The 27,472-nt window shown below is 38.9% G+C and overlaps 1 protein-coding gene across 1 annotated transcript in view; it reads left to right on the top strand.

Moving 5' to 3' along the window:
* ctnnbl1 (catenin, beta like 1) overlaps nucleotides 1-27,472 on the top strand; it is a 137,999-nt gene that overhangs the window by 30,741 nt on the left and 79,786 nt on the right. Inside the window, exons 7-9 of the mRNA XM_069884633.1 lie at nucleotides 21,267-21,358; nucleotides 23,153-23,225; nucleotides 24,791-24,849. Coding sequence (XP_069740734.1) covers nucleotides 21,267-21,358; nucleotides 23,153-23,225; nucleotides 24,791-24,849 — 224 coding nt within the window. The remainder of the gene's footprint in view (nucleotides 1-21,266; nucleotides 21,359-23,152; nucleotides 23,226-24,790; nucleotides 24,850-27,472) is intronic.

Below are 27,472 nucleotides of genomic sequence, written 5' to 3'. Positions count from 1 at the left end.
AAGTGGCTGTTAATTGAAGTGAACAAATGGACTATTACCTTTAAAAGCCACAGCAAGAGACAGGCTATCTCTTTATACCTCTTCACAGAAAGGTCATTGAGAAGTTATTCTTTACCTAAAACAACAGATTGACCAAAAGACAAACTCCTATTGTTTGCTGGAGAAGGTCAGGGGTTTTGCAAGTGAGAGAGAGAAGTGAGAGACAAGTCTGTGAGAGAGAGAGAGAAAGACAGAAGGGAGTCTTGGTCTGTGTGTGACACAGAAAGCTGTAACAAGCCAGGCGAAGCTTGTTGGAACTGAAACAGAAGCTCCAGTGTGGCGAATGGTTGGAAGTGCTGTCTGTCTGATGTTTCTCTTGGAATAAGAGGAACAGAAAGGAACTTTGTGATAGCCTGAAAGAAAAAGGTTATCATCTGGAGAACCCTGATGGGGCAAGTTTCATCAGCGAGACATTGAGGTGACTAATGGTGGTACCTCAGTTATGGAAATCCTGGAACTCTCTCTGCAAACCTACAAGAACCTTCTTGAGTGGTAACCTTTCAAGCACCAAAGCCTGGTGAACTTTATATATGTTGAATTCTGTGTACAGTATAAAAATTACCTGTAACCAGTGAACTTGGAAGAATGGGAAGTGAGATTGAACTGTGAACCAAAGAACTTTTCTTAAATTTACACACACACTACATACACGTGTGCTTAAAATTAGAAGGGGGTTGTTAGGTTAGTTAAGTTAATAGCGATAAGTTAAAGTTTGATTCTGTTTTCAAGTTTAAAGATAATTAAAAGCAACTTTTGTTAAAGTAACTAGTTATTGTGTTGAATATCTATTGCTGCTGGGTTTTGGGGTCCTTTGGGCTCGTAACAGTTGAAGGAAAAATGTATTGACCAGGAATGAGTAATTTGCCATTTCCTTGAAGTGTGTGCACTTAATATTAATACTAAGGTGCATGCTGCTGAATAGTCTGGCATCAAGGTTTTAATCTGAACACCAGTACTTGGGACCAAAGGATTGGTCGTATCTCAAAATGGACATAAGCTGGAATTTTGCCTGCAGATATGGAGTACCAAAGTCTTAAAGCAAACTTATTAATCAAATATATTTTCATCATAGATTTGACCATAACAACTTAAAACTTGCAGAATTTGTCGATCATCTTTGGCAAATCTTTCCATATTCTGGTCCATGCTTACCTTGTTAGTCGCGGTCCCGGGGTCCATAGGCTGGGCACGGCTATCTTGATTCCTGTGCACATGTGTGAGTCTTCAGTTGGCGTATGCTTGGTGGATTCATGTATTGGAGTTAGGTTGGCACCTGCATGAGAGTTAAGCACCCTGACTGTGTTGAATTTGCACCTTTAACTCTTGCATATGTGCCACCCAAAGACTCTCGCGTGTGCACAGGAATCAAGATGGCTGCAGCCAGCCTATGGACCCTGACTAACAAAAGTTAGGGGTGAATTCTTGCTGTCATTTCAACAGAGAAAATTGGCAAGTGGTGAGAGAGATAATAAAGGTTAACAGTGCAAAATAGAGATAAGCAATAAGAGCAGAGGCAAGAGCACTGGTCCATAGGGTACAAATCAAGGCAAATTTATTGTCATCTGATTGTATAAGTACAATCTGATGAAACAGCTTCTCTGGTCCTCCATGCAAAAACATGCAGACGTATAACCCGATATAACACATACAAATAATACATATGCAGAACAAATATATATCTATAAAAATAAATATTGTTTTGTACAAATGAGAGTCTCGGATGTTTAGTGTGAACAGTTCCTTTGGGCGTTCAGCATTCTCACTGCCCATGGGTAAAATGATGTTCCTCAGCCTGGTGGTGTTGCTCTGATGCTCTGGATATTTTTTTTTCCCCAACGGGAACAACTGAATTATGCTGTGTGCAGGATGGAAAGGGTCCTCAACAATTTTGCAGACCCTCTTCAGACAATGATCCTGGTACATCACATTGATGGGGTGGGGGGAGAGTGAATACTCCAGTGTTATTCTCTGCCACTCTTATGGTTCAATGGATTGATCTCCGATCCATTTCTCTGCAGCATCTGTACCATACTGTGATGCAGTCAGTCAGGATGCTCTTGATAGAGCTCCTATTAGAAGTTGACATAATGGTGGCCAGTCGTCTTGCCCAATTCAGTCTTCTCAGGAAGTGCAGTCACTGTTGTGCCTTCCTGACATGTGAGGAGATGTTGAGTGTCCACGATAGATCACTATTTAAGTGAACTCCAAGGAACTTGGTGCTCTCCACTCTCTATTACAGAGTTGTTGATGTGTAGTGGAAGGTGGTCGTTCCTGGTGTTCCTGAAGTCCACCATCATCTCCTTCATCTTATCCATGTTGAGACTCCCATGGTCACTCTTCCACCATATAACGAGATTTTCCACCTCTTCTCTGGAGTGTGACTCATCGTTGTACTGATGAGACCAACTTAATGACACTGTTGGAGCTGGAGCTGGTGACGCAATCGTGGATCAGTCGCATGAACAGGAGCAGGCTGCCCTCACAGTCCTAAGGTGAAACACCAAAAATTTGTGGACACTATGGTTTAAGTAAAAACACAATGCTGGAGAAACTCAGCAGGTCAAGCAGTGTCCTTTATATAGCAAAGGTAAAAATATATAACTGATGTTTTGGGCTTGAGCCCTTCATTAATGTTTCTCCAGTATTGTGTTTTTATTACAGCCCTGAGGTGTGCCAGTGCCCAGTGTGACGGTGCACGATAATCTGCTACCAACCTGGACAGACTGGTCTTTCCATTAGGAAGTCCAGGATCTAGTTACAGAGAGAGCTGTTGAGACCCAGCGAGGACAGCTTCTCCACCAGCCTCTGGGAATCATTGTATTAAACACTGAGCTGAAGTCGATGAACAGCAGCCTAATGTTTGAGGCATCATTCTCCAGGTGGACCAGGATGGAGTGAAGTGACAAGGCTGTAGCATCCTCTGTGGAACGGTTTCTTCTACAGTATAAGCAAATTGAAATGGATCCAGAGTCCCTGGGAGGTGTGCTTTGATGCGTTCCATCACCAGATGCTCGAAGCATAGCGGAGGTCAGTGCCTCAAGGCAGTAGTCATTGAGGCCTGTTATTGTCGCCCTTGGGTTCTGGGATGATGGTGGCTGTCTTGAACCCTGTGGGAATGATGAACTGCTGCAGTGAGGTGTTGAAGGTGTCTGTGAAGACCTCCGTCAATTGTTCTGCTCAGTCCTTCAGTACCCAACCAGGTATGTTGTCTGGTCCCACCTCTTTGTATGGGTTTACCTTGGATAGGGTTCTCTGCACCTCAGCCACTGCAATATGGGGGCACCTCAGCCACTGCAATATGGGGGGCCCGTTCATTAGGGAGACATGGAGCTTTCTTTGGCATCGTCCTGTTCTTCTATCAAACCGTGCATAGAATGTGTTCAGTCTTTCCAGAAGGGAAACGTCATTGTTTGTAATAGTCTTGATACCTTGCCATGTGCGCCTCCTGTCACACAGCTCTCTGTGGATCTTTTGTGTATACCCTTGCTTTGCCTTCTGGATTGCATGGGAGAGTTGAGTCCTGGCTGATCTTATTCCCAGCATCACAACCTCTGAGAAGTGTCTGGATCTCTGCATTCAGCCATGGTATCTGGTTCGCCCTGGTTGTGAAGCATTTGATCTTCAATGCATTTGCTGATGCAGCCAGTCACTGAGCTTGTGTACTCCTCTGTTTACATGACTGTTGTCATGGCTACCTCCCTGACACAGCTCCAGTCCATGGTCTCAAATATGACAGATCTGAGGTGATAAAATGGAATACTTTAGACAGGGAGGGAGATGACGTTAGGAAAAACATAATACAGATCTCATTTGGGAGAATCACAGAAAAGCATTACTATGCTTTATCCTGGAGATGTCTTGATTTGTCTTGGATTGCATTTTCCGTACGATAGAATATTTTACCCTTTTTGTGAAAGTTTTGTCTCAGAGCAGGCATTTGATGTTTTTCATAGTATAATCATGGGGTAATTGAATTAATTGTGGCCCCTTTATATTTTCGGTTTTCCAACCAATAGCTCAACAATTCATCAGAGTCAAAGCAGTGAATGGAAATTGTGGATTCTGGGCTGCAAATAATTCAATATGATTGTTGGCCATAACTGGTCTATTGAGTTAATGCTCAAAAAGCCTGTCAAGAAACTCTACAATGAGAGTGAGAAACAATCAGGAGGAATAGTCAATCTGTCGATTTAATTCTTTCTTCTAAATCCCATTATTTTCATTGGAGAATGTGCTGCAGTGTACGCTTATTTTATGTTGCCTTGGTTTATATTTGGAAAGAAACAAAGCAACGTTGTTGTCAAGCTGAGTTAATCTTTTCGGATGGGAGGCCCAATTGTATTATAAAATGAACCTACCAATGAGAATGCTAATGGGGATACAACCTGGGAACGCTAATAGTCTGTGACACCAGTTCGGCTGTTTGCACGCTTCTATTACTTTTTCTAATTTATTTCACTCTCAGCACTCTATATCAGTATGCTTCACTTGCTTCGGCCTTATTTTAGTGAAGTATTGCAAAATTTACCCTGACTTGCAGCATTTCAATTGAGAGTATCTCAGGCTGAATCCTAACCACTTAATGGAATTGGATAATATATTGTTAACAAAATAAGGATCTTTTTGTGTTTTTGAATAAATCTAATATAATTTTGTGTATGTTCCTGCTGCGGGCCATCTCCTGCTCTTCCTCAGGTCGTGACATTATACTCCTACAGCATGGAAACAGGCCCTTCGGCTGAACTTGCCCATGCTGGTAGAGCACTTTGATGGTGTTTGCATTAAATATCAAAGGTAGCTGATTTGACTCTCTTATTTGAACTGGTGATTATTGAGCATTTACAGTAGGATTGTTACTTGTTACTTAGCACCCCATACTTTAACATGGCCATAGTCCTGCATTGTGCATGGTTTATTTGAGGAATTGTTAATGGATTTGAACATTGTGCAATCATTTGCAAACATTCCCATTTCTGGTCATATGAGAAAGGGAAGAAGTAACAACTGAAGATGATTGAGGCAAGGATCTTGCCTTGTTAAATTGCTGCAGTGATGTCCTGGTGTTGAATGATTTACCTCCAATAACCACAGCAATCATCTGTGAGTTATGGCTCCAACTATCCAAGTGTTTTTACTTTGATGCCACATTCAGTCAAATGATTCCTTGATGTATTGTGCAGTTATTCTTTCTTCATTACTGTAATAAAGCTCCTTAACCCATAGTCATGATAAGGACCATACCAAAGTGGTCCTGACAAAACGTATGTTGGATATTGGTGACGAAGGGCCGCTTGATGGTGCAGTAAAATTGCTGGTGAGTGGGAATGGGATAATTAAATGCTGTGTTGAATGTGAAAGAACAGGGACCTACTAGGTCAATTTTCCATATTATCAGGTAGATGCCATGGCTGTGACTGAACTGAATAAATTGGCTAAGCATGTTCTGAGTGTATTTGATACTTGAGGCAGGAATCAAAGAATCAAATTACTTTCATCGTAAACAGTTCTTTATTTTAATTGAATGTATGAGCATTTCTATTGGATGTAAGTCGGTGAGTTTTTTTTGCAATTTAAATCTTGCTGCCTTGCTGACTTTATAACATTGAAGAAGAATTGTTTGGGCTTTTTCATGAGTCTCGTCATTAGATAATTATTTTTATTGCATTTTATTTATACAGTTTATCATTGAGAACATTAAACATTGATAAATATTGTACAATTTCCTGGTGAAATGTGCCTTGCACAACCTCATGTTTACAGTAGATTTAAGGAGCGTGTTCATTATTCACCAAGTACCTATGTCAGTGCCCTATCAGATTAATAGTTAGCCAGAATCTCTCGTCTTTTTTGATCAAAACATATTGCTGGATTTTCTAGCAAAAAAAGCTGAGATCATACCAATTTGCAGCCCTGTGTTATTTGGCTTATTGTAAGTGCAAAGTATTTATTTGTTGTCTTGATTAAAGTTTGCTGTGGATTAATGTTTTAATATCCACAGTCCACTTTTGATGGTAACATTGCTCAGAAATTGCTAAATGAAATAATTTGATTTTTGTTCATTGATTTTTCTTTTGCGGGGGAAGTGGAGAGAAGAATGGGTAAAACAAGTACCATGTGATGGAAATTTCTGAAAATGTATAACTGCTTGGGACAGTTGTAAAGCAGATTGCATTAGATAGCATTCTGTTAGTCACTAGTGTTTAAATTTGATCCTTGTAATGGTTCATTGATAAAATTAATTTTTGTTCCTTGCACAGCTGGCAGGACTGTATCATTCTTTATGTTTTGCCAAACTTCTGTCATGAGTGTATATCACATAATGAAAAATCAATAGCATAAAAATTACCTAATTAATACCTTCGCTCGTGCACCAGTCTGTCTCAGTCAGTTGACACAGATTCAAACCCATCTGTGTGCCCACTTAACATGGGGAATAAAGAATCGATTCTAAAGGGTGCACTATTTTATAAGGTATCAGACTGATCTAAATAGCTTGGCTTAGTCATTGATTATGTTAAGGCACTTTCAGGTGGCCAATTGCCCCGCATGTAAAGCCGCATGTTTAGGCAATATGTGGCTGTTTTGAGGACACCTGAATGTGCAGGGGGCGCTCTTGAGACGAGCTACGTAACCCTCCGAGAGGGATAATCAGCTTAGCTCAGCGGCTCCCCCAGCCACCTGAATACAGCTGGCTGAAAGCGGATGTTAAAGGGTCAGGCTGCTGATCCCAGCTGACACTGAGCAGGAGCCGGAGTGGGCTCAGAGCCGCATCCTGTACAGCCGTGTCCTTCAGGTGGCCAGCGTTGCGCTTTAAATGCTGCCACCTGAAGGGCAATTTAAAGGGCCGCTTCTGCTGCTTCAGGGGCATTCTTAGCGTAGAATGCACCTGAAAAAGCCTTTAAATGCATTTTTTCATGGCTTGTTGTGGTGTACTTTTTCTACTGGCTATAAAGATACAAAATTACCAATAAAGAGCATCTAAAGAAAAGGTTAGCTGTAACACAAAAGGAAATGGTGAGGGATATTAGAAGTAAACTGGAAGTAGAGGTGTAAAAAGATCTGAACTAATGATTGTGAGAAGATATTGTATCAGTTTCAATAAGTAGCAGGATGGGACAAGATATGGGTGTCACGGTTAATATAGTGATTAGCGCAATTATAGCACCAGCGATTCAAATTCGAATCCAGCGCTGTCTGTAATGAGTTTGTACGTTTTCCCCGTGACCTGCGTGTTTCCTTCAGCTGCTCCATTTCCTCCCATCCTCCAAAGACGTACAGGATTTATAGGTTGATTGGTGTATTTGGGTGGCATGGGTTGGAAGGACCTGTAACTGTGCTGTGAATGAATTAGGAAAGTTTTAGTAAACATTTACTATAGTGATTTCTGGGATGAGGAATTACTGGATAGATTAGAGGGGCTGAGGCAGTTTAATGCTGTGTGGTTTTGATTAAGGGGCCTGGATTGAGCAGATAGTGGGACGTATATGTATTCTCTTTGGTTGGGGGTTTACGGACTAGTGGTCACAGATGAAGAATAAAGGGGAAGAGAATTAAGAGTGACAACTGTGAAAAAACAATTTTACACATTGTTGGAATGGAATGAATTGTCTGCAATTATAGTGCAAGCAGGTTCTATTGTGGCCTTCAAGAGAGAATCTGATGGCCTCAAATGAAGAGAAGGCACAGCTTTAGTGAAGAGAATGTAAAAAGAATCTTGAATATGAGGGTTAGGACTTGTGTTTGTTCTTGTAAACTTTTTTTCTGGACCCACTGCAATACTGTCCTATAATGTTGTAACCAAAATTGAATACAAAACTATCTGAGGCTGGGCAAGTTTTTTTTTCCCCAAAGTTCAGCAAAAAAATTTATTCTCTATACTTCTGTTAAAGCCCTGAATTGTTAAAGTTTAGTAACTGATTCACAGCCTTCCTACCATTCAATTGTCTGTGCAAACATACATCCATATCTCTCTGCATTGCTTTCCATAGAGTATCCTTTATTTTGTATTGCTTCTTCCCATTCTTTCTACCAAAATGCATCGTCTTGCATGTGTCTTCATTTGGGCTGCATGTGCCATGCATTTGCCCATTCCACAACTAGTTCACTTGTTATGACTTTATTTACTCTCTATAACATAAAGTTCATTGCAATTTTACATTTGTGACCTGTTCACTTGTCCATCTTGACCCATCGGGTGCTGTTAATCCAACAGAAATACATGTTCTTACTTCATCTCATTCAAGATGATTCTTCTGCAGTGAAAATAGATAGACTCTGGCATAGGGGCTCTCCAAACAAATTCATTTTAAAATTTTTATAGAAACACCAAAATCCACTTTCAGTTTGGTCGGACAGCTGCTGTATGGACCAGAGACGAAAAAATAAACAAGTAGATTCAACTAGAAAGCAAATTCTGACATCTGCAGAGAAAACTATTCCCAGGGTTGGCTGCCAAGAAGCTCATACAATGGCAGCGACACAGGAACATCTGAGCAGAGGAGACTCACTTATCCTTCAAGAGATAAGAAAAGGTAATCAAACCCTTGACTCTAAAACCACAGAAATTATCAGTCTACTTCTGGACTGAAAACTATGCTGGATAAGATGAGCTCTCATGTAACCCCGATATGGAGGAGCATGTCATTGTAGCGAAGGACCAGTGATAGAGCTGGGTTCTTGTGTTATCAAGTTGAGGAGGGAAAATGGCTTTTTAATGGAGAAAGTCGACCAACTGGAAAACTACAGGCGGCACAATAGCAAATTCGTCGTTAATTTTCAGGAAGGCTGCGAAATAAATTACCCTGGAAACATTTTTGCTAATTGGATCCCTGCAGCCATCATGGGAGGAGCATTTTACTGAGCCCATGATAATAGAGCAAGCACATTGGGTTCTTGCACCCCATCCACCTACCGACCAGAGACTGAGACGTCTGCTCAAATATCAAGACCGGGAAAAAAAATCCTACGTATCACCACCTAGAGGTCCAGAGAGAATAAAGGTCCCATCGTGTATGATAATAAGCCTGTTATTTTTTTCCCAACTTGTGTGCCAGCTTAATGAAACACAGGAAGGAGTATAACCAATTTAAGAGGGAGCTCCACTCTAAAGATAATAATGTTTGCCCTACTCCGCCCTGCAACACTGAGGGTCATACTCCTCGATGGAGGGAGAAGATTCTTTAAAACAACCAAGGAAATGGCGGCATACTTTCCACGGGAAAAATAATGGACAAAAACAGGTGGATGAAAACCAGGCAGCTGTAGTTTTTTTTTAACGAGCTGCCCTGGCTACATGCTTAAAACTGTTGTCACTCTTGTTATGCTAAAGATGTGATGATAACATTCTCAATTTACATTTGATAAACAAATTTCAGCTTAGTAACAAGTTTTGAAATGGGTGTTTTTAAAATTCATTGTTTCATCTAAGATTGGATATTTTTGTATGGTAATTCATGTTTTCAGATAGAGCCCTAAGCTGGGAAAGATGTTTATGAATGTTCTGTCTGACAAGTGCAAAGTGCACATCCCAGTTTGATGGGGTAGGTGGAGCCAAATTTTCAATAGTTGGCATTGGGATGGGGAGGGGGTTTTTTCCACTATGTCAGTGCTTTATCTTTTTGTTATTCTCTTATAAGAGACATTTTCACTTGCACAGAGATTCTGCATAGAGGTCATAAAAATTTGATATATGTATACACTTATTGTTGATGAAGAGGATCGTGAAATTTGTCAGCTTTTATGTGAATGGGCCAAATGGACCGGTTAAAAGGAAGAGTCTTGACACACTTGAAAAAACTGCAAATTGATATTGCTTTTATACAAGAAATGCATCTTGCCATACAGGAGCATATAAAAAAAACTGAGGAGAGAATGGGTAGGATATGTATCATCATCATCTTTTAATTCCAAAGCCAGGGGGATGGCTATTTTGATAAATAAAAACACTCCAGTGACAATTGGAGAAACTATCATTGATCCATCAGGCCGATATCTATTAGTTAATTGTCAGATTTACTCAGAACCCTGGACACTTTTAAATTTATGCACATGTATCCTTTATTCAGGATATTTTTCGCAAGGTATCAGGGGGAAATGACAAAATATACTTGTAGGGGGCGGCTTTAATTTTTGCTTGGATCCTTCTCTGGATAGGTTAACCTCAACCGTATCCAAAATAAAAGTGACCAAAACTGCCTTGGCTTTTATGAAAGATTTAAATTTGACAGATGTGTGAAGGCACATGTTCCCTCAAACCAGGGACTATTCTTCTATTTCTACCCCAGTTATCTAGAACCCTCTCATCTTTGATCCTGTCTATCTTGCAAGAAAAAACAACTAATTCATATAGATGACATTTTTAACCCCACCCTTCTGCAAAAACCATAGTTTTGTAAGTTTATTAGGGACTAGATAAAGTTATTTTGTGAGACAAACTGTGCCTCCTTTCCCAATATTATGAGACACGCTAAAAGCATATTTAAGGGGGAAAATCTTATATACAAAAGGTATTAAAAAGAAATACATTGCAGAAATAGAAGAACTAGAAATGGAAATTTTGAAATTGGAAAAGGAGTTCCAACAGCCTGGTTTCAAGGAATTATATCAATTGTTTTTAAACAAAAAACTCAATACAATAGATTACACACTTAATGAATTGAAAAAAAAAATTTTAAGACAAAGATGGTATGAATTAGGAGAGAAGGCACTCAAAGGCACCTGCCGTGCGTTTGCCCATTCTACCAACCAATTTACGTGTTGCACCTTTTATTCTCCATTTCATAATATAGAGAGAGAGTTCTTTCCAATTTTATAGTTATGACCTGTCCATCTTGACCCATATGGTGCAGTTATTCCAACAAAAATACATTTTCTCGCTTAATCTCATTGAAGATGATTATTCTCTGCCAATTGTGTCCCAATAAGTGTTACTTTCCACATCTGTCTAAGCTTTAATGTTGTTCAGGTTTTGCTTCATTCAGGCAGACACTGTTTGTGAGTGGATTTCAACATTGGGCAATTGTCAAACAGATGTTCAATTTCTGACCATATGATGGAAGGAAGATTAATGGTGAAGTAGCTGCAGTAAAGAATACTGCCCAAAGAAACTTTTCCAGCAACGTATTGAGCCATTAGAGGGGGCGTGGCAAGATGGCGTAGAGTCTAGAAGTGTAATCTCGACCTCTCTGGCCGGACTTTTAAGTACCCGTTTTTTAACCCTATGTTTTCAAGTTTAAACTTCTTAAATTTTAATTTAAAGTATTAAGGAACTATTATGGCCATTAATGGTAAAAAAGATTAAACCTCAAGTGCAGAAGAAGTTACATTTCGAAGTACTGAAGATTTGGGGCTTAAACAACTTGCTACAGCCTCAGGTTTAATTTCTTCAGTGCCTAAACTACAAAGACTACCTGTGGGAGCTGAAACAAAAATGTCTACTACTCACCAAGTGAAGGATAGCGCTGGAATTACCCGTTCTCTGGAGGAAGGTACGTGTTCCCAAGCAGTGGATCCTGATTCTGGAAGCCTTTTGATTTTAACGGAGGGAGCACGCAGGAAGACGACTCCATTGTCTGAAATGCTTCAGGCAGCATTCCAACCTGAAGATTTCGATTTCCTTTGTGATTTTGCAAGAAAACAATGAGCTGCGGGGGGGGGAGACCTGCGGCGACCCCCTGAGGAAGTCAGGGTTCCGTTGCTGGGAGTCCAAACCCGCAGTAAAACCTCTAAAATGCTTTTTGTTGAGTTGCAGCAGGAGCTGCAGTTACCTTGTTCTGCCACTATGTCAGAGAAAGCAGGGTTGAGCTTTTCTGAGCTACAATATATGCAGTTAAATGCTGTCATTCAACCCTGACTGAATGAGATGGCCCAAATGAATGCTAATATAAGTTCAGAATTGAAGACAGTTAAAACACGTGTGGAAGCATCTTGTGAAGATTTTTTAAAATTTCAGTCTGTTTTTTAATGTAAACAGCAAGTGGTTTCTAACACAGAAAAAGTGTTGAAGGTTGAAAAATCAGTTATAAAATTGCGAGAACATGAGAAGGAGTTAGAGAGGAAAATAGACTACTTGGAGAATCAAAGCAGAAGGAATAATGTGAAAATCATTGTTTTGCCAGAAAGTATGGAAGGACAAGATCCTCTTTGTTTTTTTTAAAGACTGGATCCCACAAGTACTAGGACAAGAATTTTTTTTCTGGAGGCTTGGTACTGGAAAGAGCTTATAGAGCTTCAAGAAGAACACCTTTACCTGGTCAACCACCGAGACCTGTAATAATTCGGTTTGAATTATTTAGACAGAGAAGCAATACTTCAACTAGCAGTGCAAAATGTGAGACAACGACAAACTCCGTTATTGATTCAGAATAGCAGAGTTTTTTTTAAATCCTGATTTGAGTCAAGAGGTCATTCAACGTCGACGTCAATTTAATTCAGTTAAACAAGTTTTGTGGCGTAAAGGTTTTAAGTCTACTTTTCACTATCCGGCAGTATTGAAGGTGTTTTATGGAGATTATCAATTTCGGTTTTTTGAGACTGATCGTGAAGCAATGATATTTGCTAATTCATTGCCAGATATAAGAGGTCAAAAATGTAGTCCACCATTGTGTCCTAAAGAAAAATCTGGTTGTTCTGGAAATGGAAGAAATGGCAGAAATGGGAAAAGCGGGAATGGAACTTTTGAAATGGGACCAAAAGAGTCCCATTTTTTGAAAAGAGTCCAACTTCCTTTGAAATGGGACCTTCAAGTTTGGAATCTTTTGGATGAATAGAAGAATGTTCTTATTCTTATTTTAGTTTTCATGTTATCATGATATTTTGATGTTATTCTTTGTTCGGCTGGGGAGGGAGAGATTTGCTCTAGGTTCTACTAGTCATCAGCCACTGGTGGGTGACCCACACCCAATTTTTGTTTAGTAGTTGGTAGTTTTTTTGGGGGGAGGGGTTTCCTTATTTCTTTTTATTTTCATTTTAGTTAACTTTTAATTTGTGACTTTTTTCTCCTATTGGAGGGCCTATATACGTTGATTTGAGTTTTCATATAAAGATATTGGTATTTAGTAATATTAGTAGATATGTCAAAGTTGAAGTTTGCTACTTTTAATGTTCAAGGTTTAAACAGTCCGATCAAGTGTAAGCGCGTCTTGGCGTATATTAAGAAAATGAAAATTGATGTTGCTTTTTACATACATTTGGTAGTGCTATGATTTTACCTGAAATGACTAAATTTGAGATTTTTCTTATGAAGGTGCCAGAGAAGGGTTATATTTCATCTATGTATCAAATATTACAGGATGGTATGGACAAAAAGGGTTGGGATAAATCCAAAAGTAAATGGGAAGCGGATATTGGTTTTATTTTTTCTGAGGATGATTGGTTAGATATCTGTCATGATAGTGTAACTAGATTGATAAATGCACGTTATGCAATGATTAATTATAATTTTCTACGTCAATTATACTTAACACCTGAAAAATTTTTTGAAGTATGGTTTTCATAAATCAAGATTTGTGTTTTAGATGTGGTAATTCTGTTGGAACTTTTTTTTCATGCTGTCTGGTCATGTATATGTGTGTGTGTATATATATATTATATTTTTGGAAGAAAATTCAATTGTTTTTAGAATACCTGTATAAGATTAAAATACCTTTAAATCTGACAGTATTTTTACTGGGCAGTTTGCAACCTCTGAAAGGTTTGGGATTAGATAAATTTCAACTTGCTTTTGTATATTTAGCTTTATCTGTAGCCAAAAAATGTATTGCTAGTATGTGGAAAGATACAAATAAGAATGATATTAATAGATGGCATAACGAGATGAAATATTGTTTAATAATGGAAAAAATTACATATGTTTTGCCTGATAATTACAGTTTTTTATTAATAAGTGGTTGTTATTTTCAGAATATTTACATTTTAATTTACATTGATTAGATCTTGATATGTATGTTTAAATTTTCCTTAATTTTTTTTCTTTATGGCTCTCCTTAGGAGAGCTGGCTGAAGGGGGGGGGAATTTTCTTTTTTTTTCCAAAAAATAATGTTCATGTTTATGGTTAATTGTTGTATATGTTATCTACTATTTGTATTTTGAACCAATAAATAAAGTTTAAAAAAAACATATTGAGTCATTGACAACCAGATAATTATTTTCTGATCATGATTGATAAGGTATCTCATCCAAGGGTGGAAAAAAAATATGTTACCAAAAAGAAGTGAGGAAGCTTGGAAGGAAAGATATCTGTCAGACTAGAAACAGTGAACTAGGATTAATGAGTATTGCTCAGTCTGAAGAATGTGTGACGGGCTGTAGCCTAGGGGATTTGCGCTGGTGCATTTTTGATTTTTCTTCAGATTATTTAGATGCATGTTGCATAATAATGTGCTGATCAAAGTAGAGTACAAGGTTTGGCGAATAATGAATGAGACTTCAAAATTTTGGGATGACACAAGTTATCAGAATGGTCGTGGAGATAGCTGAAGCACATTAATGGAAATTGTGCATTTTGGGAAGGAAACAACCAAATATATTGCTTTTTTTTTTAAGTTACCTTAAGTGGCTCACTTAAATTTAACCAAGTAATTTAAAATTAAGTAGAAGAGTAGATAATGAGATCACTTAATGAAATTTGTTGAAGGAAGTGACAAAATATAGATGTAAAGTTTTCATGAAAGCATGCATAAAGCTGCACATGATAAGCAAGGACAGTAATTTAAAGCTGCCAGGGATAATCTGATTTGATGAGCATAGATTTAGCAAGTCATTTTTGAAGAAATTATTTCTTGGATATCCCATTCACATCAGTTACAGCTGCCAAAGTGGTTAGCATCTTCGGGATGGGGTGTGGTTTAATACATGCAAAGAGTTCATTGAGATTGTTTGGGTACAGCATTATGGACGTGGCATTATGCTATGGAATGCTAACAGCATCACGAAGCTAATAGAGGATAGAAAACCATTTCTTAAAACAAGTTGAGGTTAGGATTGTTTCCTTTAGAAAGCAAATTCTTAAAGGAATGTTGTAGCGGCTACTTCAGTAGAGCTACTAAATCAACACACACACACCAGGTTAGTCAACACAAGACTATTTTATTTAGACTTTATAGGCTTCTTTTATATATGTCATGTCCTGGGCTCCATGGGACGGGGTGGGACATCATTATGAGTTTGCTGCTGTTTCACAGGACCGGCAGGTCTAAATTATCCACTGTGAGCACCCCGCACCTTCTGGCAGAAGACTCCATAAATCAACATGCCGTTACTCGACATGCAGCACTGTGTGCATGCGGTCCATTAACTGGGTGAGTACCCAGCTGTCTTATGGCTCCGCACGCCCGCCAAAGAACCACACTGGCGACAGTTCGCAATACAGTGCTGTGCGCCGCTTGGCCTGCTACGTGACCACTATAATGTTTTAGATAATTCTGCTTCATAGCTCCTTTGCAATATTTTTTCCCTTTGTTTCTTGCATCAATTAAATAAATTACAATTTTTTTCATGGTTGCTAGGCATGCCACCAATGAAGAAATACTGACCTAAATGGTTAAATCTTTTGGCTTCTACACCTATTGTGTTTGGAGACTGCATAACACTGCATAATTAACACAGTTAATTGGGGAAAGTGAGGAGGTGATTGATAGTAGCTATAAAGAGATAGTAGAGAGCACCTCTGAAACAGTACCCCTCAGAAATCAGCATATAATTTTAGATGCTGTTGGATAGGTTGACCTGACAGAGGAAGACCATGGCAAATGGGACAGTGCCTGGTGCCGTGGTCAAGAGAAAAAAAAGCTGTAGTGGTTATAGGAGATTCCAGAGTGAGGAGAACATTCAAGAGATTCTGCAAGCATGATAGGGATATCCAGATGGTGTGTTCCCTCCCTGATACTGAGGTGTGGGATGTCTCCAATTGGGTCCAGAATATTCTGAGCAGCCAGAAGTCTTGGTACATGTTGATACCACTGACATAGACAGAAAAAGAGAGGAGGTCCTGAAGGAAGATTACAGGGTGTTAGGAAGAAAATTGAGAAGCAGGACTTCAGATTGAGAAACCATCTCAGATTGCTGCCTGTGCCACATGCTAATAACAGACAAGCAGATCAATGTGTGGCTAAGAGACTGGTGCAGGGTTTCAAATTCTTGGGTCATTGGGATTAATTTTCAGGGGAGGCATGACCTACACATAAAGGATGGGATACACCTGAACTCAAAGGGTACCAATATCCTGGCAGGGATGTTTAATATAGCTATTGGGGAGGGTTTCAACTAAGTTGGCAGGGGGAAGGGAACCAGGGTGTCAGGGTCAAGAAAAAGGAAAAGAGAAAAAAAGTCAAAGATGACAAAAATGACAGGCAGGTGAAAAGACAGAATAATTTGCTGTGCAATAGAAATATAGGAAAATCAGTAACAGATACTGGTCTAAGTGTATTATATTTAAATGCACATAGCATTAGAAATAAAGTAGATAACCTTGTTGTATAGCTACAAATTAAAAGATGTGGCATTGTGGACATCGCCAAGACATGGCTTAATAATGGATGTGTTTGAGAGCTGAATGTCCATAGGTACACAGTGTATAGGAAATATAGGCAGGTAGGTAGAGGGGGTGACATTGCCCTGATGGTAAGCAATGATATTAAATCACTAGAAAGAAGGGGCATAGGGTCAGAAGAGGTAGAATCCTTATGGGTTGAGTTAAGAAATGGCAGGGATAAAAGAACCCTAATAGTAGTTATATACAGGCCCCTAAACAGCAGCCAGGAGGACGACTACAAGTTACAGCAAGAAACAGAAAAAGCGTGTCAGAAGGAAAATGTCAAAATAATTGGGGGGGATTTTAACATGAAAGGGGGATTGGGAAAGTCATGAAGGTACTGGATATCAGGAGAGAAATTGTAGAATGCCTACGGGATGGCTCTTTGGAGAAGCTTGTTGATAAGCCCACGAGGAGATCAGCGGTTTTGAATTGCATTCTGTAATGGATAAATATTGGGAGAATTTTGGTAAGATTACAGTAGGTTATATACATACACACATTTTAAAACCGATCTTATTTGAAATACTGAAGAATTCATATTCAGTAACATTGCAGGATCTTTGGAGACTTTTATACACATTTCACAAGTGGGTGCTAATTGAAATGACGTCATGAAATAGAAGACCATAGTGTGTAGGAGACAAACTGGTTGTTAAAAAGTACTTGCAGTGCACTCACAGAAAGGTCACTCCTAGGTTTTGTTTATCTAAGACAACAGCTTGACCAAGGAGAAGAAATCCTGTTGTTTGTTGAAGAAGGTGGGGGTTTTGTTGCAAGTGAGAGAATCACATGGGCTTTCTGATAGTTGGCAGTTGGAGAGGCAAGTTAACAAGCTCTCTCAGCTAGTGTGGGTGACACTGAAAAGCAGCTGAACAGAACAAGCCAGGAAGAGCTGGATGAAACTGATGAAAAGCTCCAGAGCAGTGGATGGCTGGAACTGCTATCTGTCTGATGTTTCTCTTGGAATAATAGGAACACAAAGGAGCTCTGTGGTGGCCTGAAGGAGGAGGTTGCCATCTGGAAAACCCTGATTGGTCAAGTTTCATCAGCGACACCTTGAGGTGACTAATGGTGGTACCTCAGTTGTAGAAATCCTGGAACAACAAATCTCTCTCTGCAAACTCTACAAGAACCTTCCTGAGCGGTAAACATTTACCTTTCGAGCACCAAAGCCTGGTGAACTTTATACATGTTAAATTCTGTACACAGTCTAAGAATTGCCTGCATCCAGAGAACTTGAAAGAAGGAGAAGTGAGATTGAACTGTGAACCAAAGAACTTTTCTTAAATTTACACACACACTACATACACGTGTGCTTAGAATTAGAAGGGGGTTAATTTGGGTTAGTTAAGTATAGAGATAAGTTAAGGCTTGATACTGTTTTCATGTTTAAAGTTGATTAAAAATAACTTTTGTTTTAAAAACTACCTGTCTTGGTGAATGTCTATTACTGCTGGGTTTTGGGGTCCTTTGGACTCGTAACAGTTCTGTATAATGAACCTGAGGTGATTAGGGTAATAGTACTCTTAGAATGCATTGATCATAATATGATGTTCAGTTTCAAATTTGAAAAGAAATTGATTACCAGGTGTGTGGAACAAAGGAAAGAGAATGACCCAATTTGAATGGAAAAGTAAGTTAGATGGAGGGACGGCAGAGAAGAATTGGATGATATTTCTACAAGAAATGAGGAAAGTGCAGAATAGATATATTCCAAGAAAAAAGAAAATTAAGAATGGAAAAATGTCACAAATGTGGCTAACAAGAGAGGTTAAGGCTAAAATAAAAGCAAAAGGGAGGGCATACAAGGAAGCAAAAATTAGTGGGAAAACAGAGGACTGGGAAACTTTAAAAACTTACAGAAAGAAACTAAGAAAGTCAATAGGAAATAAAAGATGAATTATGAAAGGAAGTTTGCAAATAGCGTTCAAAAGGATACTAAGTTTTTTTTAATGTATGAAGAGTAAAAGAGATACACGGATAGATATAGGACCAATTGAAAATTATGCTGGAAAATTATAATGGGTAACAAAGAGATGGCAGAGGAACTAAATTAATATTTTGCATCAATCTTCACTGGAAGACAATAGCAATATACCTGATAGTCAGAGGTCTGTCAAGATTACAAGAGAGAAAGTGCTTGGTAAGCTAAATGGACTAAAGATAGATGAGTCTCCCGGACCGGATGAGGTGCATCCATGAGTTCTGTGGGAGGTGGCTATGGAGATTGTGAAGGCATTGGAAATGATTTTCCAGGAATCAATAGACTCTGGCATGGTTCCAGAGGATTGTAAGGTAGTTCTGCTGTTTAAGGAAGGAGGGAGGCAGAAAAAAGAAAATTGTAGGCCTATTAGTCTGACATTGGTAGTTGGAAAATTATTGGAGTTGATTCCCAAGGACTGAGATTATGAAATACCTCGAGTTGCATGACATGATAGCTCCAAGCCAGCATGTTTTCATGAAGGGAAGATCCTGCTTGACCAACCTATTGGAATTTTTTGAGGTAATCTCTAGAATGGACAAGGGAGAGACTGTGGGTGTTGTGTATTTGGATTTTCAAAAGGCCTTCAATAAGGTGCCGCATAAGAAGCTGCTTAGTAAGATGAGAGCCCATGGAAACAGGAAAAATATTAGATTGGGTGGAGCATTAGCTGAAAGGCAGAAGGCAAAGTTTGAGTATAAAGGGATCCTGTTCTAGTTGGTTGCCAGTTACTAGTGGTTTTCCACAGGGGTCGGTGTTGGAGCTGCGTCTTTGTACAAAGTATATTAATGATTTAGATTATGGATTACATGGTTTTGTGGCTAAGTTTGCAGATGACATCAAGATGGGTGGAGGAGCAGAAGTGTTGAAGAAACCGAAAGGTTGCAGAGAGACTTGGACAGCTTAGGAGAGTGAGCAAAGAAATGGCAAATGAGATACAGTTGTACATTTTTGAAGAAAAATAAACAGGCAGATTATTATCTAGATGGGGAGAAAATTCAAAATTTGGAAGTACACAGGGGCTTGGGGGTCCTCATGCAGGATACCCTAAAGGTTAACCACCAGCTTGGATCAGTACTAAAGACATGAATGCTATGTTGGCATTCATTTCAAGGGGAATAGTGCACAAGAGTAAAGAGGCATTGATGAGGCTCTGTGGGGCACTGGTGATGCCTCATTTGAAGTACTGTGTGCAGTTTTGGGCCCCTTAGAAGGGATATACTGATGTTGGAGAGAGTTCAGAGAAGATTTATGAGGGATTCCTAGAATGCAAGGGTTAACATGAGGAGTGTTTATCGGCTCTTGGACTGTATTCATTGGAATATAGAAGAATGAGAAGGGATCTCTGAGTAGATGTGGGTGAGTCCAGAACAAGAGGATACAGTCTTAGAATTAGAGGGTTCCCATTTAAAACAGATGATGAGAAATTTCTTTAGCCAGAGGTTTGGGGATTTGTGGATTTCTTTGCCACATATAGCTGTGGAGGCCCCATCATTGGGAGAGTTTAAGGAGGAGATTGATAGGTATCTAATTAGTCATGGTATAAAGGGGTATGGGGAAAAGGCTGAAAATTGGTGGAGTAGATTTGATGGGTCAAATGGCCGACTTGTTTCTTGATCTTGTGATAATATATTTGCTTAGTGTTGATCTTGCTCCTGTACATAAATAGGTGCATTTTTCCAAATGACTTTGGATGGCCACAAGAACACTATTTTGCAATTTGGGAAGAATTGCCCCATGGTATAAATCTGCACAGATGTAGCTTACTCCATAAAAAATTTGAAAAGACTTTTTTTAATTTTTAAATTTCAGTCATACAGCACAGTAACAGGCCATTTTGGCCCGTGAGCCCGTGTCGCCCAATTTACACCCAATTAACTTACACCCCAGTACGTTTCGAAAGGTGGGAGGAAACGGAACCCCCGAGGAAAACCCACTCAGACACGGGGAGAACATACAAACTCCTTGTAGCCAGCGCGAGATTCAAACCCCAGTCTTGATCGCTGGTGCTGTAAAGGCATTACACTAACCATTACGCCAACCATGAGCTTTGATGCCATGACTATCCTCTTTGTCCCATTCTATGAAGTTGCAATATTTCATTCAGTTCTCATAATATCAGGTGTACTAATCTTTCATTGACTCCAATTGACAACTGAACCCTGTGCTACATCATGTAACTGCATCATGCACTCGCCCCGTGTGGAGAACTACTTTCAAGACTACAAGGAGAACCAGCAGAAGGCAAGGGAATAGTGCAGGAGTCCCAACATTGCTAGTAATGAGTCATGTGGGTGCGGCTTTATTCACACATTTTATCAAGTTTTAATTAATTAGGCATTTCCGAACCTCTGAATGTTTTTAGTAAATTTTGTGACATAATATGTTCTTTTCATTCTTATCCAAAACTTGGGGTGAAATCCCATGTCAAATTCTCTCATCTCCAGAAAGTTTTTGAATCACCTATTGGGAAAAAATGAAAAGCATTGACATTTGATGAAAATGTGTCTGTATAAGGAAATATATAGATAATTTCAGTTTAATTTAGCATTTTTTAAGGAAGATAACAGGGAAGCTGCATATTTTGCTTGAAAGAGGCGCTCATAAGCTTCCCCTGTGAGTTCAGCAATGTGTGATAGGTTCAACAAAAGACATATCGTCTCTTTCAAGTTGCTTCTGAATGGTGTAATCATGGATGTTTCTTTTTAAAATAGCTATTATAGAGAACTTGGCTGAATTTCGCCCTGAAATGTGCACTGAAGCAGCTCAACAAGGTCTTCTGCAATGGATGTTGAAGCGAATAAAGGTAGTGTTTGGTTAGAATAAAACTATAGCATTTCTGTGTGCTTGCAATTATGTCTCTTAAAATGCATTTTTCTCTGGGTACAGGTGTCAGTGGCAAAGGTGAAATTTGTCGCCCTTCCCATGTTGCTCATAAGACCATTTGAGTTGGGATGTTGGTTTATCCCAAATGTTTTTCCTTATGGAGGGGGGGGGGGGGGGGAAGCAGTTCTGAAGATGTATTAATTTGTTCAACAATTCCATCTGTATTACTTCTCTTACTTTAAGCCTTAGGAGGGTAAACAGTTCGTTCGGAATATTATAACCAGCAGATATTTCTTTTTTTATTAACATCATAAATCTTTTGTTTCTATTTCCTGTAAACATGCTATTACAAATATAATTAACAAGTGCCTATTTTCAGATTACAAATTGATATGTAACTTGATTTCTAATGGGACAGGTTTTTCCTGAATATTTTTCTTGTTACAAGTGGGTTGTCTGTTTGGGGTGAGAAATAGTTTAAAATGTATTGAAAATCATATAGACACAATTAAAGGATTCAAGCTTGATTTAGTAAGATTTTCTTGTACAAAAAAATGTGTATGTGTGTATATATAGTGATATTTGAAAACATATAACAAATTGTTCTTTACTAATCAAATGTGCCAAAGTATAGTCAGTGGCTATTGTCAGGTTCTTGTTAAGTTAGAGTTCATGGGTTTGCCGTTGTCCTGCTGTAGCTGTGATGTTCTCAGTTCTATAGAGTTTAATTTTAATCTTACTGTTTCACTGATTTTGCACAAAATTCTGTGACACAGTTATTAGGCATATAATGTTTATTATGTGTATACTCGTGTAAAAATTGAATTTTGTAGACCATTTTTCAGTGTTAAATTTATGGGGTCGACTCTTACATGGCTACTAGTTTTGAAGGGATGAAACTCACTAGAATCCAAAAGATCATATCAGTAGCAGAAGTCCAAGTGATCTCTAAATAAATAAAGAACAAAAACACAAGGAATTAAAGTAATAATACAGAGAATGTACATGCGTCCTACCGTGGGGGAGTTGGATCACATTAGGTATCAGTGGCCGGGATCGAGGTAGCAGTCTGGAGCTCCAGAGGGTGGGCAGCTAGGGCTGAGGCAAGAGTTAGAGGTGTCGGGAGCTCTGATGGGCAGGCAGCCAGGGCCAAGGTGAGAGTCCGCACTTGACGCCTCGGGAGCTCTGATGGGTGGGCAGCCAATGCTAGAGTTCAAGACCAAAACGTTGAGAACTCCGGCCTGCAGGCAGCTGGGTCCCTGGTAAGAGAGTTGTGTCAACTTTTACATAAGATGTATGGAAAATTCTAGATTTTTTGGCCAAAAATAATATCAACTTTCACATGAGTATAGCAGAAGCCTAGTAGCCTGAATACACCTGAGATTGTCTGATCTAAAAGCTAAGCAGGCTCAGGCGTGGTCAGTATTTGGAGGGGAGACCGCTACCTCTCCCCACCCCCGCGGAACACCAGGTGCTGAAGGTTTCTGTGGGGGGCACTGGGGAAAGTGGCATCTCTCTGCTTTACGGTAGACAAAAGTTAAAGAATTTAATTTATGTTACATTTTAAATGTACTATTACATGGCAGTAATGGAACCTTTGCCTTTAGAAAGCCCATCATTCCAATTTTGGGGTTTAAAATGGTCATTTATAATTAAGCTCTGAAGATTTGTTCCATGTGCAGGATGAAAGCAGACTTCTTTACACTGTATATTCTTTTGTTGGATATTTCAAAGTACTAAAAAATTGTAATCAGTTTGTTGCTTTTAAAAATAGGCCAAGATCCCCTTTGATGCCAACAAGCTCTACTGCAGTGAAATTCTTGCCATTTTGCTTCAGAATAATGATGGTAGGTTTGCTTTGAATTTTTAGGAGAATGATTCATATGAAGATAATGAATAAATATTCCATGAGTGATTTCATCCATATTATATTTCTATTTCCTAATTACTACTCTGATATTAATATTCATAAGCATTGATTTTAGTTTTACTCAATATTTTATAAAGGACATAATCTAATATCAGGTTAATTTTTGTAAAGCACTTTGGTGGAATACAGCAGCACTTTGTACTCGTAGAAACTGTTGGTAAGGATTGACATATGTATCTGTACTTGAACATGTATTTTGCAGAGTACCCCAGGCAACTATTAAGGGCAATTTTGACTGATGACATAACCTGGATCTTTTCCATTTATTCCATCTTTTTTGAAATTATGTTTTAAATGTTTGCTGAAACTTTCTTACTACATTCACAACATAGTAACAGGCCTTTCGAGCCTCTGTCACCCAAATACAACAATTATCCTATCAACCGTACGTTTTTTGAGAGTGGGAGGAAATTGGAGCACATGGAGAAAATCCATGAGGTATTGGGGGAAAAAATACAAACTCCTTACAGTCCCAGATTTGAATCCAGGTCATTGGCATGGTAATAGCATTGCAATAACTATTACACTAACCTTATTATTCTTGGTCCTTAATTTTACATGTACACCAAATGTTTTCCCTCTGATCCTTCCATACAATAGAAAACCATTCTAACTTATGCAATCTTTCCTCATATTTTTAATTTTCCTTTCATGATAATAACTTCTTATTTCTCCTGGATTTCCTCAATTTATACCTTCAATATGGTGACCAGAAATGAATGCAACACTCAAGCTGATGTCTAGTTGATGTTATATAGATTCTGGGTGTTGTCTACCACCAGAGGCTGATGGAAAAGCTGCCCTCGTTGGGACTCAACACCCCTTTCTGTAACTGGATTCTGAACTTACAAATAGTAAGACTATCCAGGTTGGCAGCAGAGTGTCGTGTACCATCACACTGAGCACTAGCACACCCCATAGCCATGTGCTCATCCTGCTCTTGTTCATGCACTGACCCACAACTGTAATGGCAGATCCAATTCCTACTGAGTCATTAAATTTGTAGATAACACAGTAGTAGTCGGCCTCATCAGCAACAATAATGAGTTGCACCACAGAGAAGAGGTGGGAAAATCTCATGAAATGGTGAGAGAATAACAACCTGACTCTCAATGTGGACAAGATGAAGGAGACCAAATTTGGACTTCATAAGGACCAGGGACCACCAACCTCCACTACACAGTAATGCCTCAATTGTGTAGAGATGTTCCTCAAAGTTCACTTAAGTGACCTATCATGGATGCACAACATTTCCTTCCTTTTCAGGAAGTCACAACAATGGCTGCAATTCCTTGGAAGTCAGAGTTGCCTTCTCCTACCTTTGCCTAAAGAGGAAAAACCTACAAGGCAGCAGGTGGTTCGAATTCAGAGTTTACCGTCTCTTAGCTTCCTGAAGCAGCTTTGCCCACATGGCAGCGGGTATATGCGCAATATGCCCATATTTAATGCTATAGCATTTCACAAGTGTTCCACTCTTTTCAGTCAACAGGGAACTACTTGGTGACCAGGAAGGGATTGATGTATTGTTGCAGCAACTATCAGTAAGTACCTACTGACTAGTTAGGTGTTCATAGATCATTGTTGCGTTCTTTTCTTTGTTATTCACAAGAAAATTGTACCCTCTAATGATACAAATTGCATTTTTCATGCAATATATACTTTTAAATATATTATAAAATCAGTTTATTAAAATATCCAGTAAATAATATTTAAATAAATGTGGGATCATTATCACATAGAATGTGCATTATCTAAGAACTTCTTTAAGAGGAGATTGTTTTGTAGCTGCTTCAGGAACTTGGTTTGTACACAACTCAATTGCTCAAAAACTGTATTGAGATAAACAATTAATCTGTGAGCAGTTTTGATTGAGGATGCATAATTTGGAAAACTTCTGATACCCTAAATTGTGTAATGAGATTTTTTTTTGTATGTTTATCTGTGGGAATCCCATAGTTCTATTTTGCACTGAATCATGGGCCAAGATTGTTTACTCAATACAAAGAGGGCTTAAACTTTCTGTCTGTTATTTTAATGTGATCAGTAAATGCCCAGAAGTAGGTTTGGAATTCAATTAGGATTAGATTTTAAAATCAACAAATTCACAGCCTCAACATCTGCATCTGGTATTCTTGTTCCTGAACTTTAATGTTTAAACTAATACATGATTTGATCAAAGACACACTCCTGAAAAATGATGCAAATAGTTTACTGTATCATACAGGTCTATCTCTGACCAGAATGTCACCTCTTTGTGGCTACTAAATTTTAAAAAATGTTTTAGTTGAGCATCTCGAAAATGACAGAATAATGAAGCTTCCAAGCATTTTGTCTCCCAATGTTGGAAATTAACTAACCACACTGTCATTAATGATTAAATCAAAAATCCAAGCCCATCTAAAGGGTGCTTGCCTTTTTCAGTTGCGCTCTTTTTTTTAAAAATTTTTTATTTTTCACACCATAAATCACATTAGCCATGATATACACTTTTTCTTTTTCACACATATTCAGTGACTTTCCCCCCCCCCCCCCCCTCCTCCCAAGCCACCCCCCCACCCCCCCCTCTCATCCATTTTAGGTATACAATCTAGGTTGCATTAAACCAGTCTCAGTTGCGCTCTTAACTATAGTTTGACATTATTAGTAGCTTGTAGCTATCACTGGCAAACCCTTAAGATTTATTGCAATTAGAAATTGCATAGTCCCTAATTGTTTTTGAGAATGCAGTAGTGAGTATCCTTAAACAATTTTGCCACCATTAAACCATGTATTAATTCGATTTTTAAGTAGGGAACTCCAAATTTTAGATTCAGTATATTGGATCAACCACATATTTGGAAATTAGGCTGATATCTGGATAGTGGAGAATTTGCAGTTAATGATCCTTTGCACCTGTTACCATTTTCTTCGAGGCTTGGCTATTGTAATTACTGCAAAGGAAGTTCAGGTTACTATTTTTATTGTATATTTTGTAAATGGTATATATACTGCAACTGATGGAGGACAAAGGGAAGAAAAGCCTATTCTTTACATTTTTTAATGTTCTTTTGGAGGCCTTGGGGGCAGACAAAAATATCTCTGAAATGTTGATGATATTGTGGCAGAAATAATCAGTAAAGTTCACAACATCATTTATGCATCAGGGAAAAGGATTGCATTGTAATTGTGAAAATCTTCAAGAAGGGCAAATTTGGTTGTGCTTGCTTCAGAGAGGGGTTTCCAATGGTCACATCCTCCTCAATTTTCTTTTCCCAATGGATAAAGAGCTGTTCCTCACATCACATTGCAGATGTAGACACAGAATGGATGTGATCTTCATCTATTAACTTGAAGAACTACAGAGAGGAACGTTTGCTACTATGTGCAATCTTTTCTTTTGATCTCATTAAAGCCTTTGATTTCGCCATTCAGAAGAAATGGCGGAGATCACCTCATATTTGGCTGCCTTCAGAAATGTGTCTATTCCTAATCTATGTTGACTCAAACCGTGCATCTTGGCGCCTCACAGTTCGGCGGGCAGCAACCTCCTTTGAAGAAGACCGCAGAGCCCACCTCACTTTCAAAAGACAAAGGAGGAATCACCCAACCCCAGCCAACCAATTTTCCCTTGCAACCGCTGCAACCGTGTCTGCCTGTCCCGCATCGGACTTGTCAGCCACAAACGAGCCTGCAGCTGACGTGGACATTACCCCTCCATAAATCTTCGTCCGCGAAGCCAAGCCAAAGAAGTTAACCTTGAGTCTCACCAGAGACTCTAGTCAACTAGAGAAGCTAGGTCATTGTTGTAAGTATTTTTTTCCACTACAAGGCTGTACTTTACCTCCAGCTATTACGTTCATTCCATAATCAAGATCACCCCAGTTTCAGTCATTGAGCTACACGATGTGTTTGTTGACATTAAATGGCACAACATCAGAATGGACCTTGGACTTGACGTTCACAAAGCATGAATTGAGATAAGTGGGAAACTGGGCAGCGTTAGATGATATTTAAAGGGATTATTTGCATGGGATTGGGAAAATTCAATGTAATCAAGCAAAATTTACAAGCCTTTATAAGAAGGGAAATTGTATTTTACCTTTTTTATCAGTTATTTTGGGGAAATAAAATATGAATAGGGTGAAAATCGGTGAATATATTGTACTTGGATTTCCTGTAGATACT

This window comes from Narcine bancroftii, chromosome 6 (assembly GCF_036971445.1).
Source record: "Narcine bancroftii isolate sNarBan1 chromosome 6, sNarBan1.hap1, whole genome shotgun sequence".
Classification (NCBI taxonomy): Eukaryota; Metazoa; Chordata; class Chondrichthyes; order Torpediniformes; family Narcinidae; genus Narcine; species Narcine bancroftii.
The sequence above is the reverse complement of the archived record's forward strand: the minus strand, read 5'-3'. Positions and strand labels throughout refer to the sequence as shown.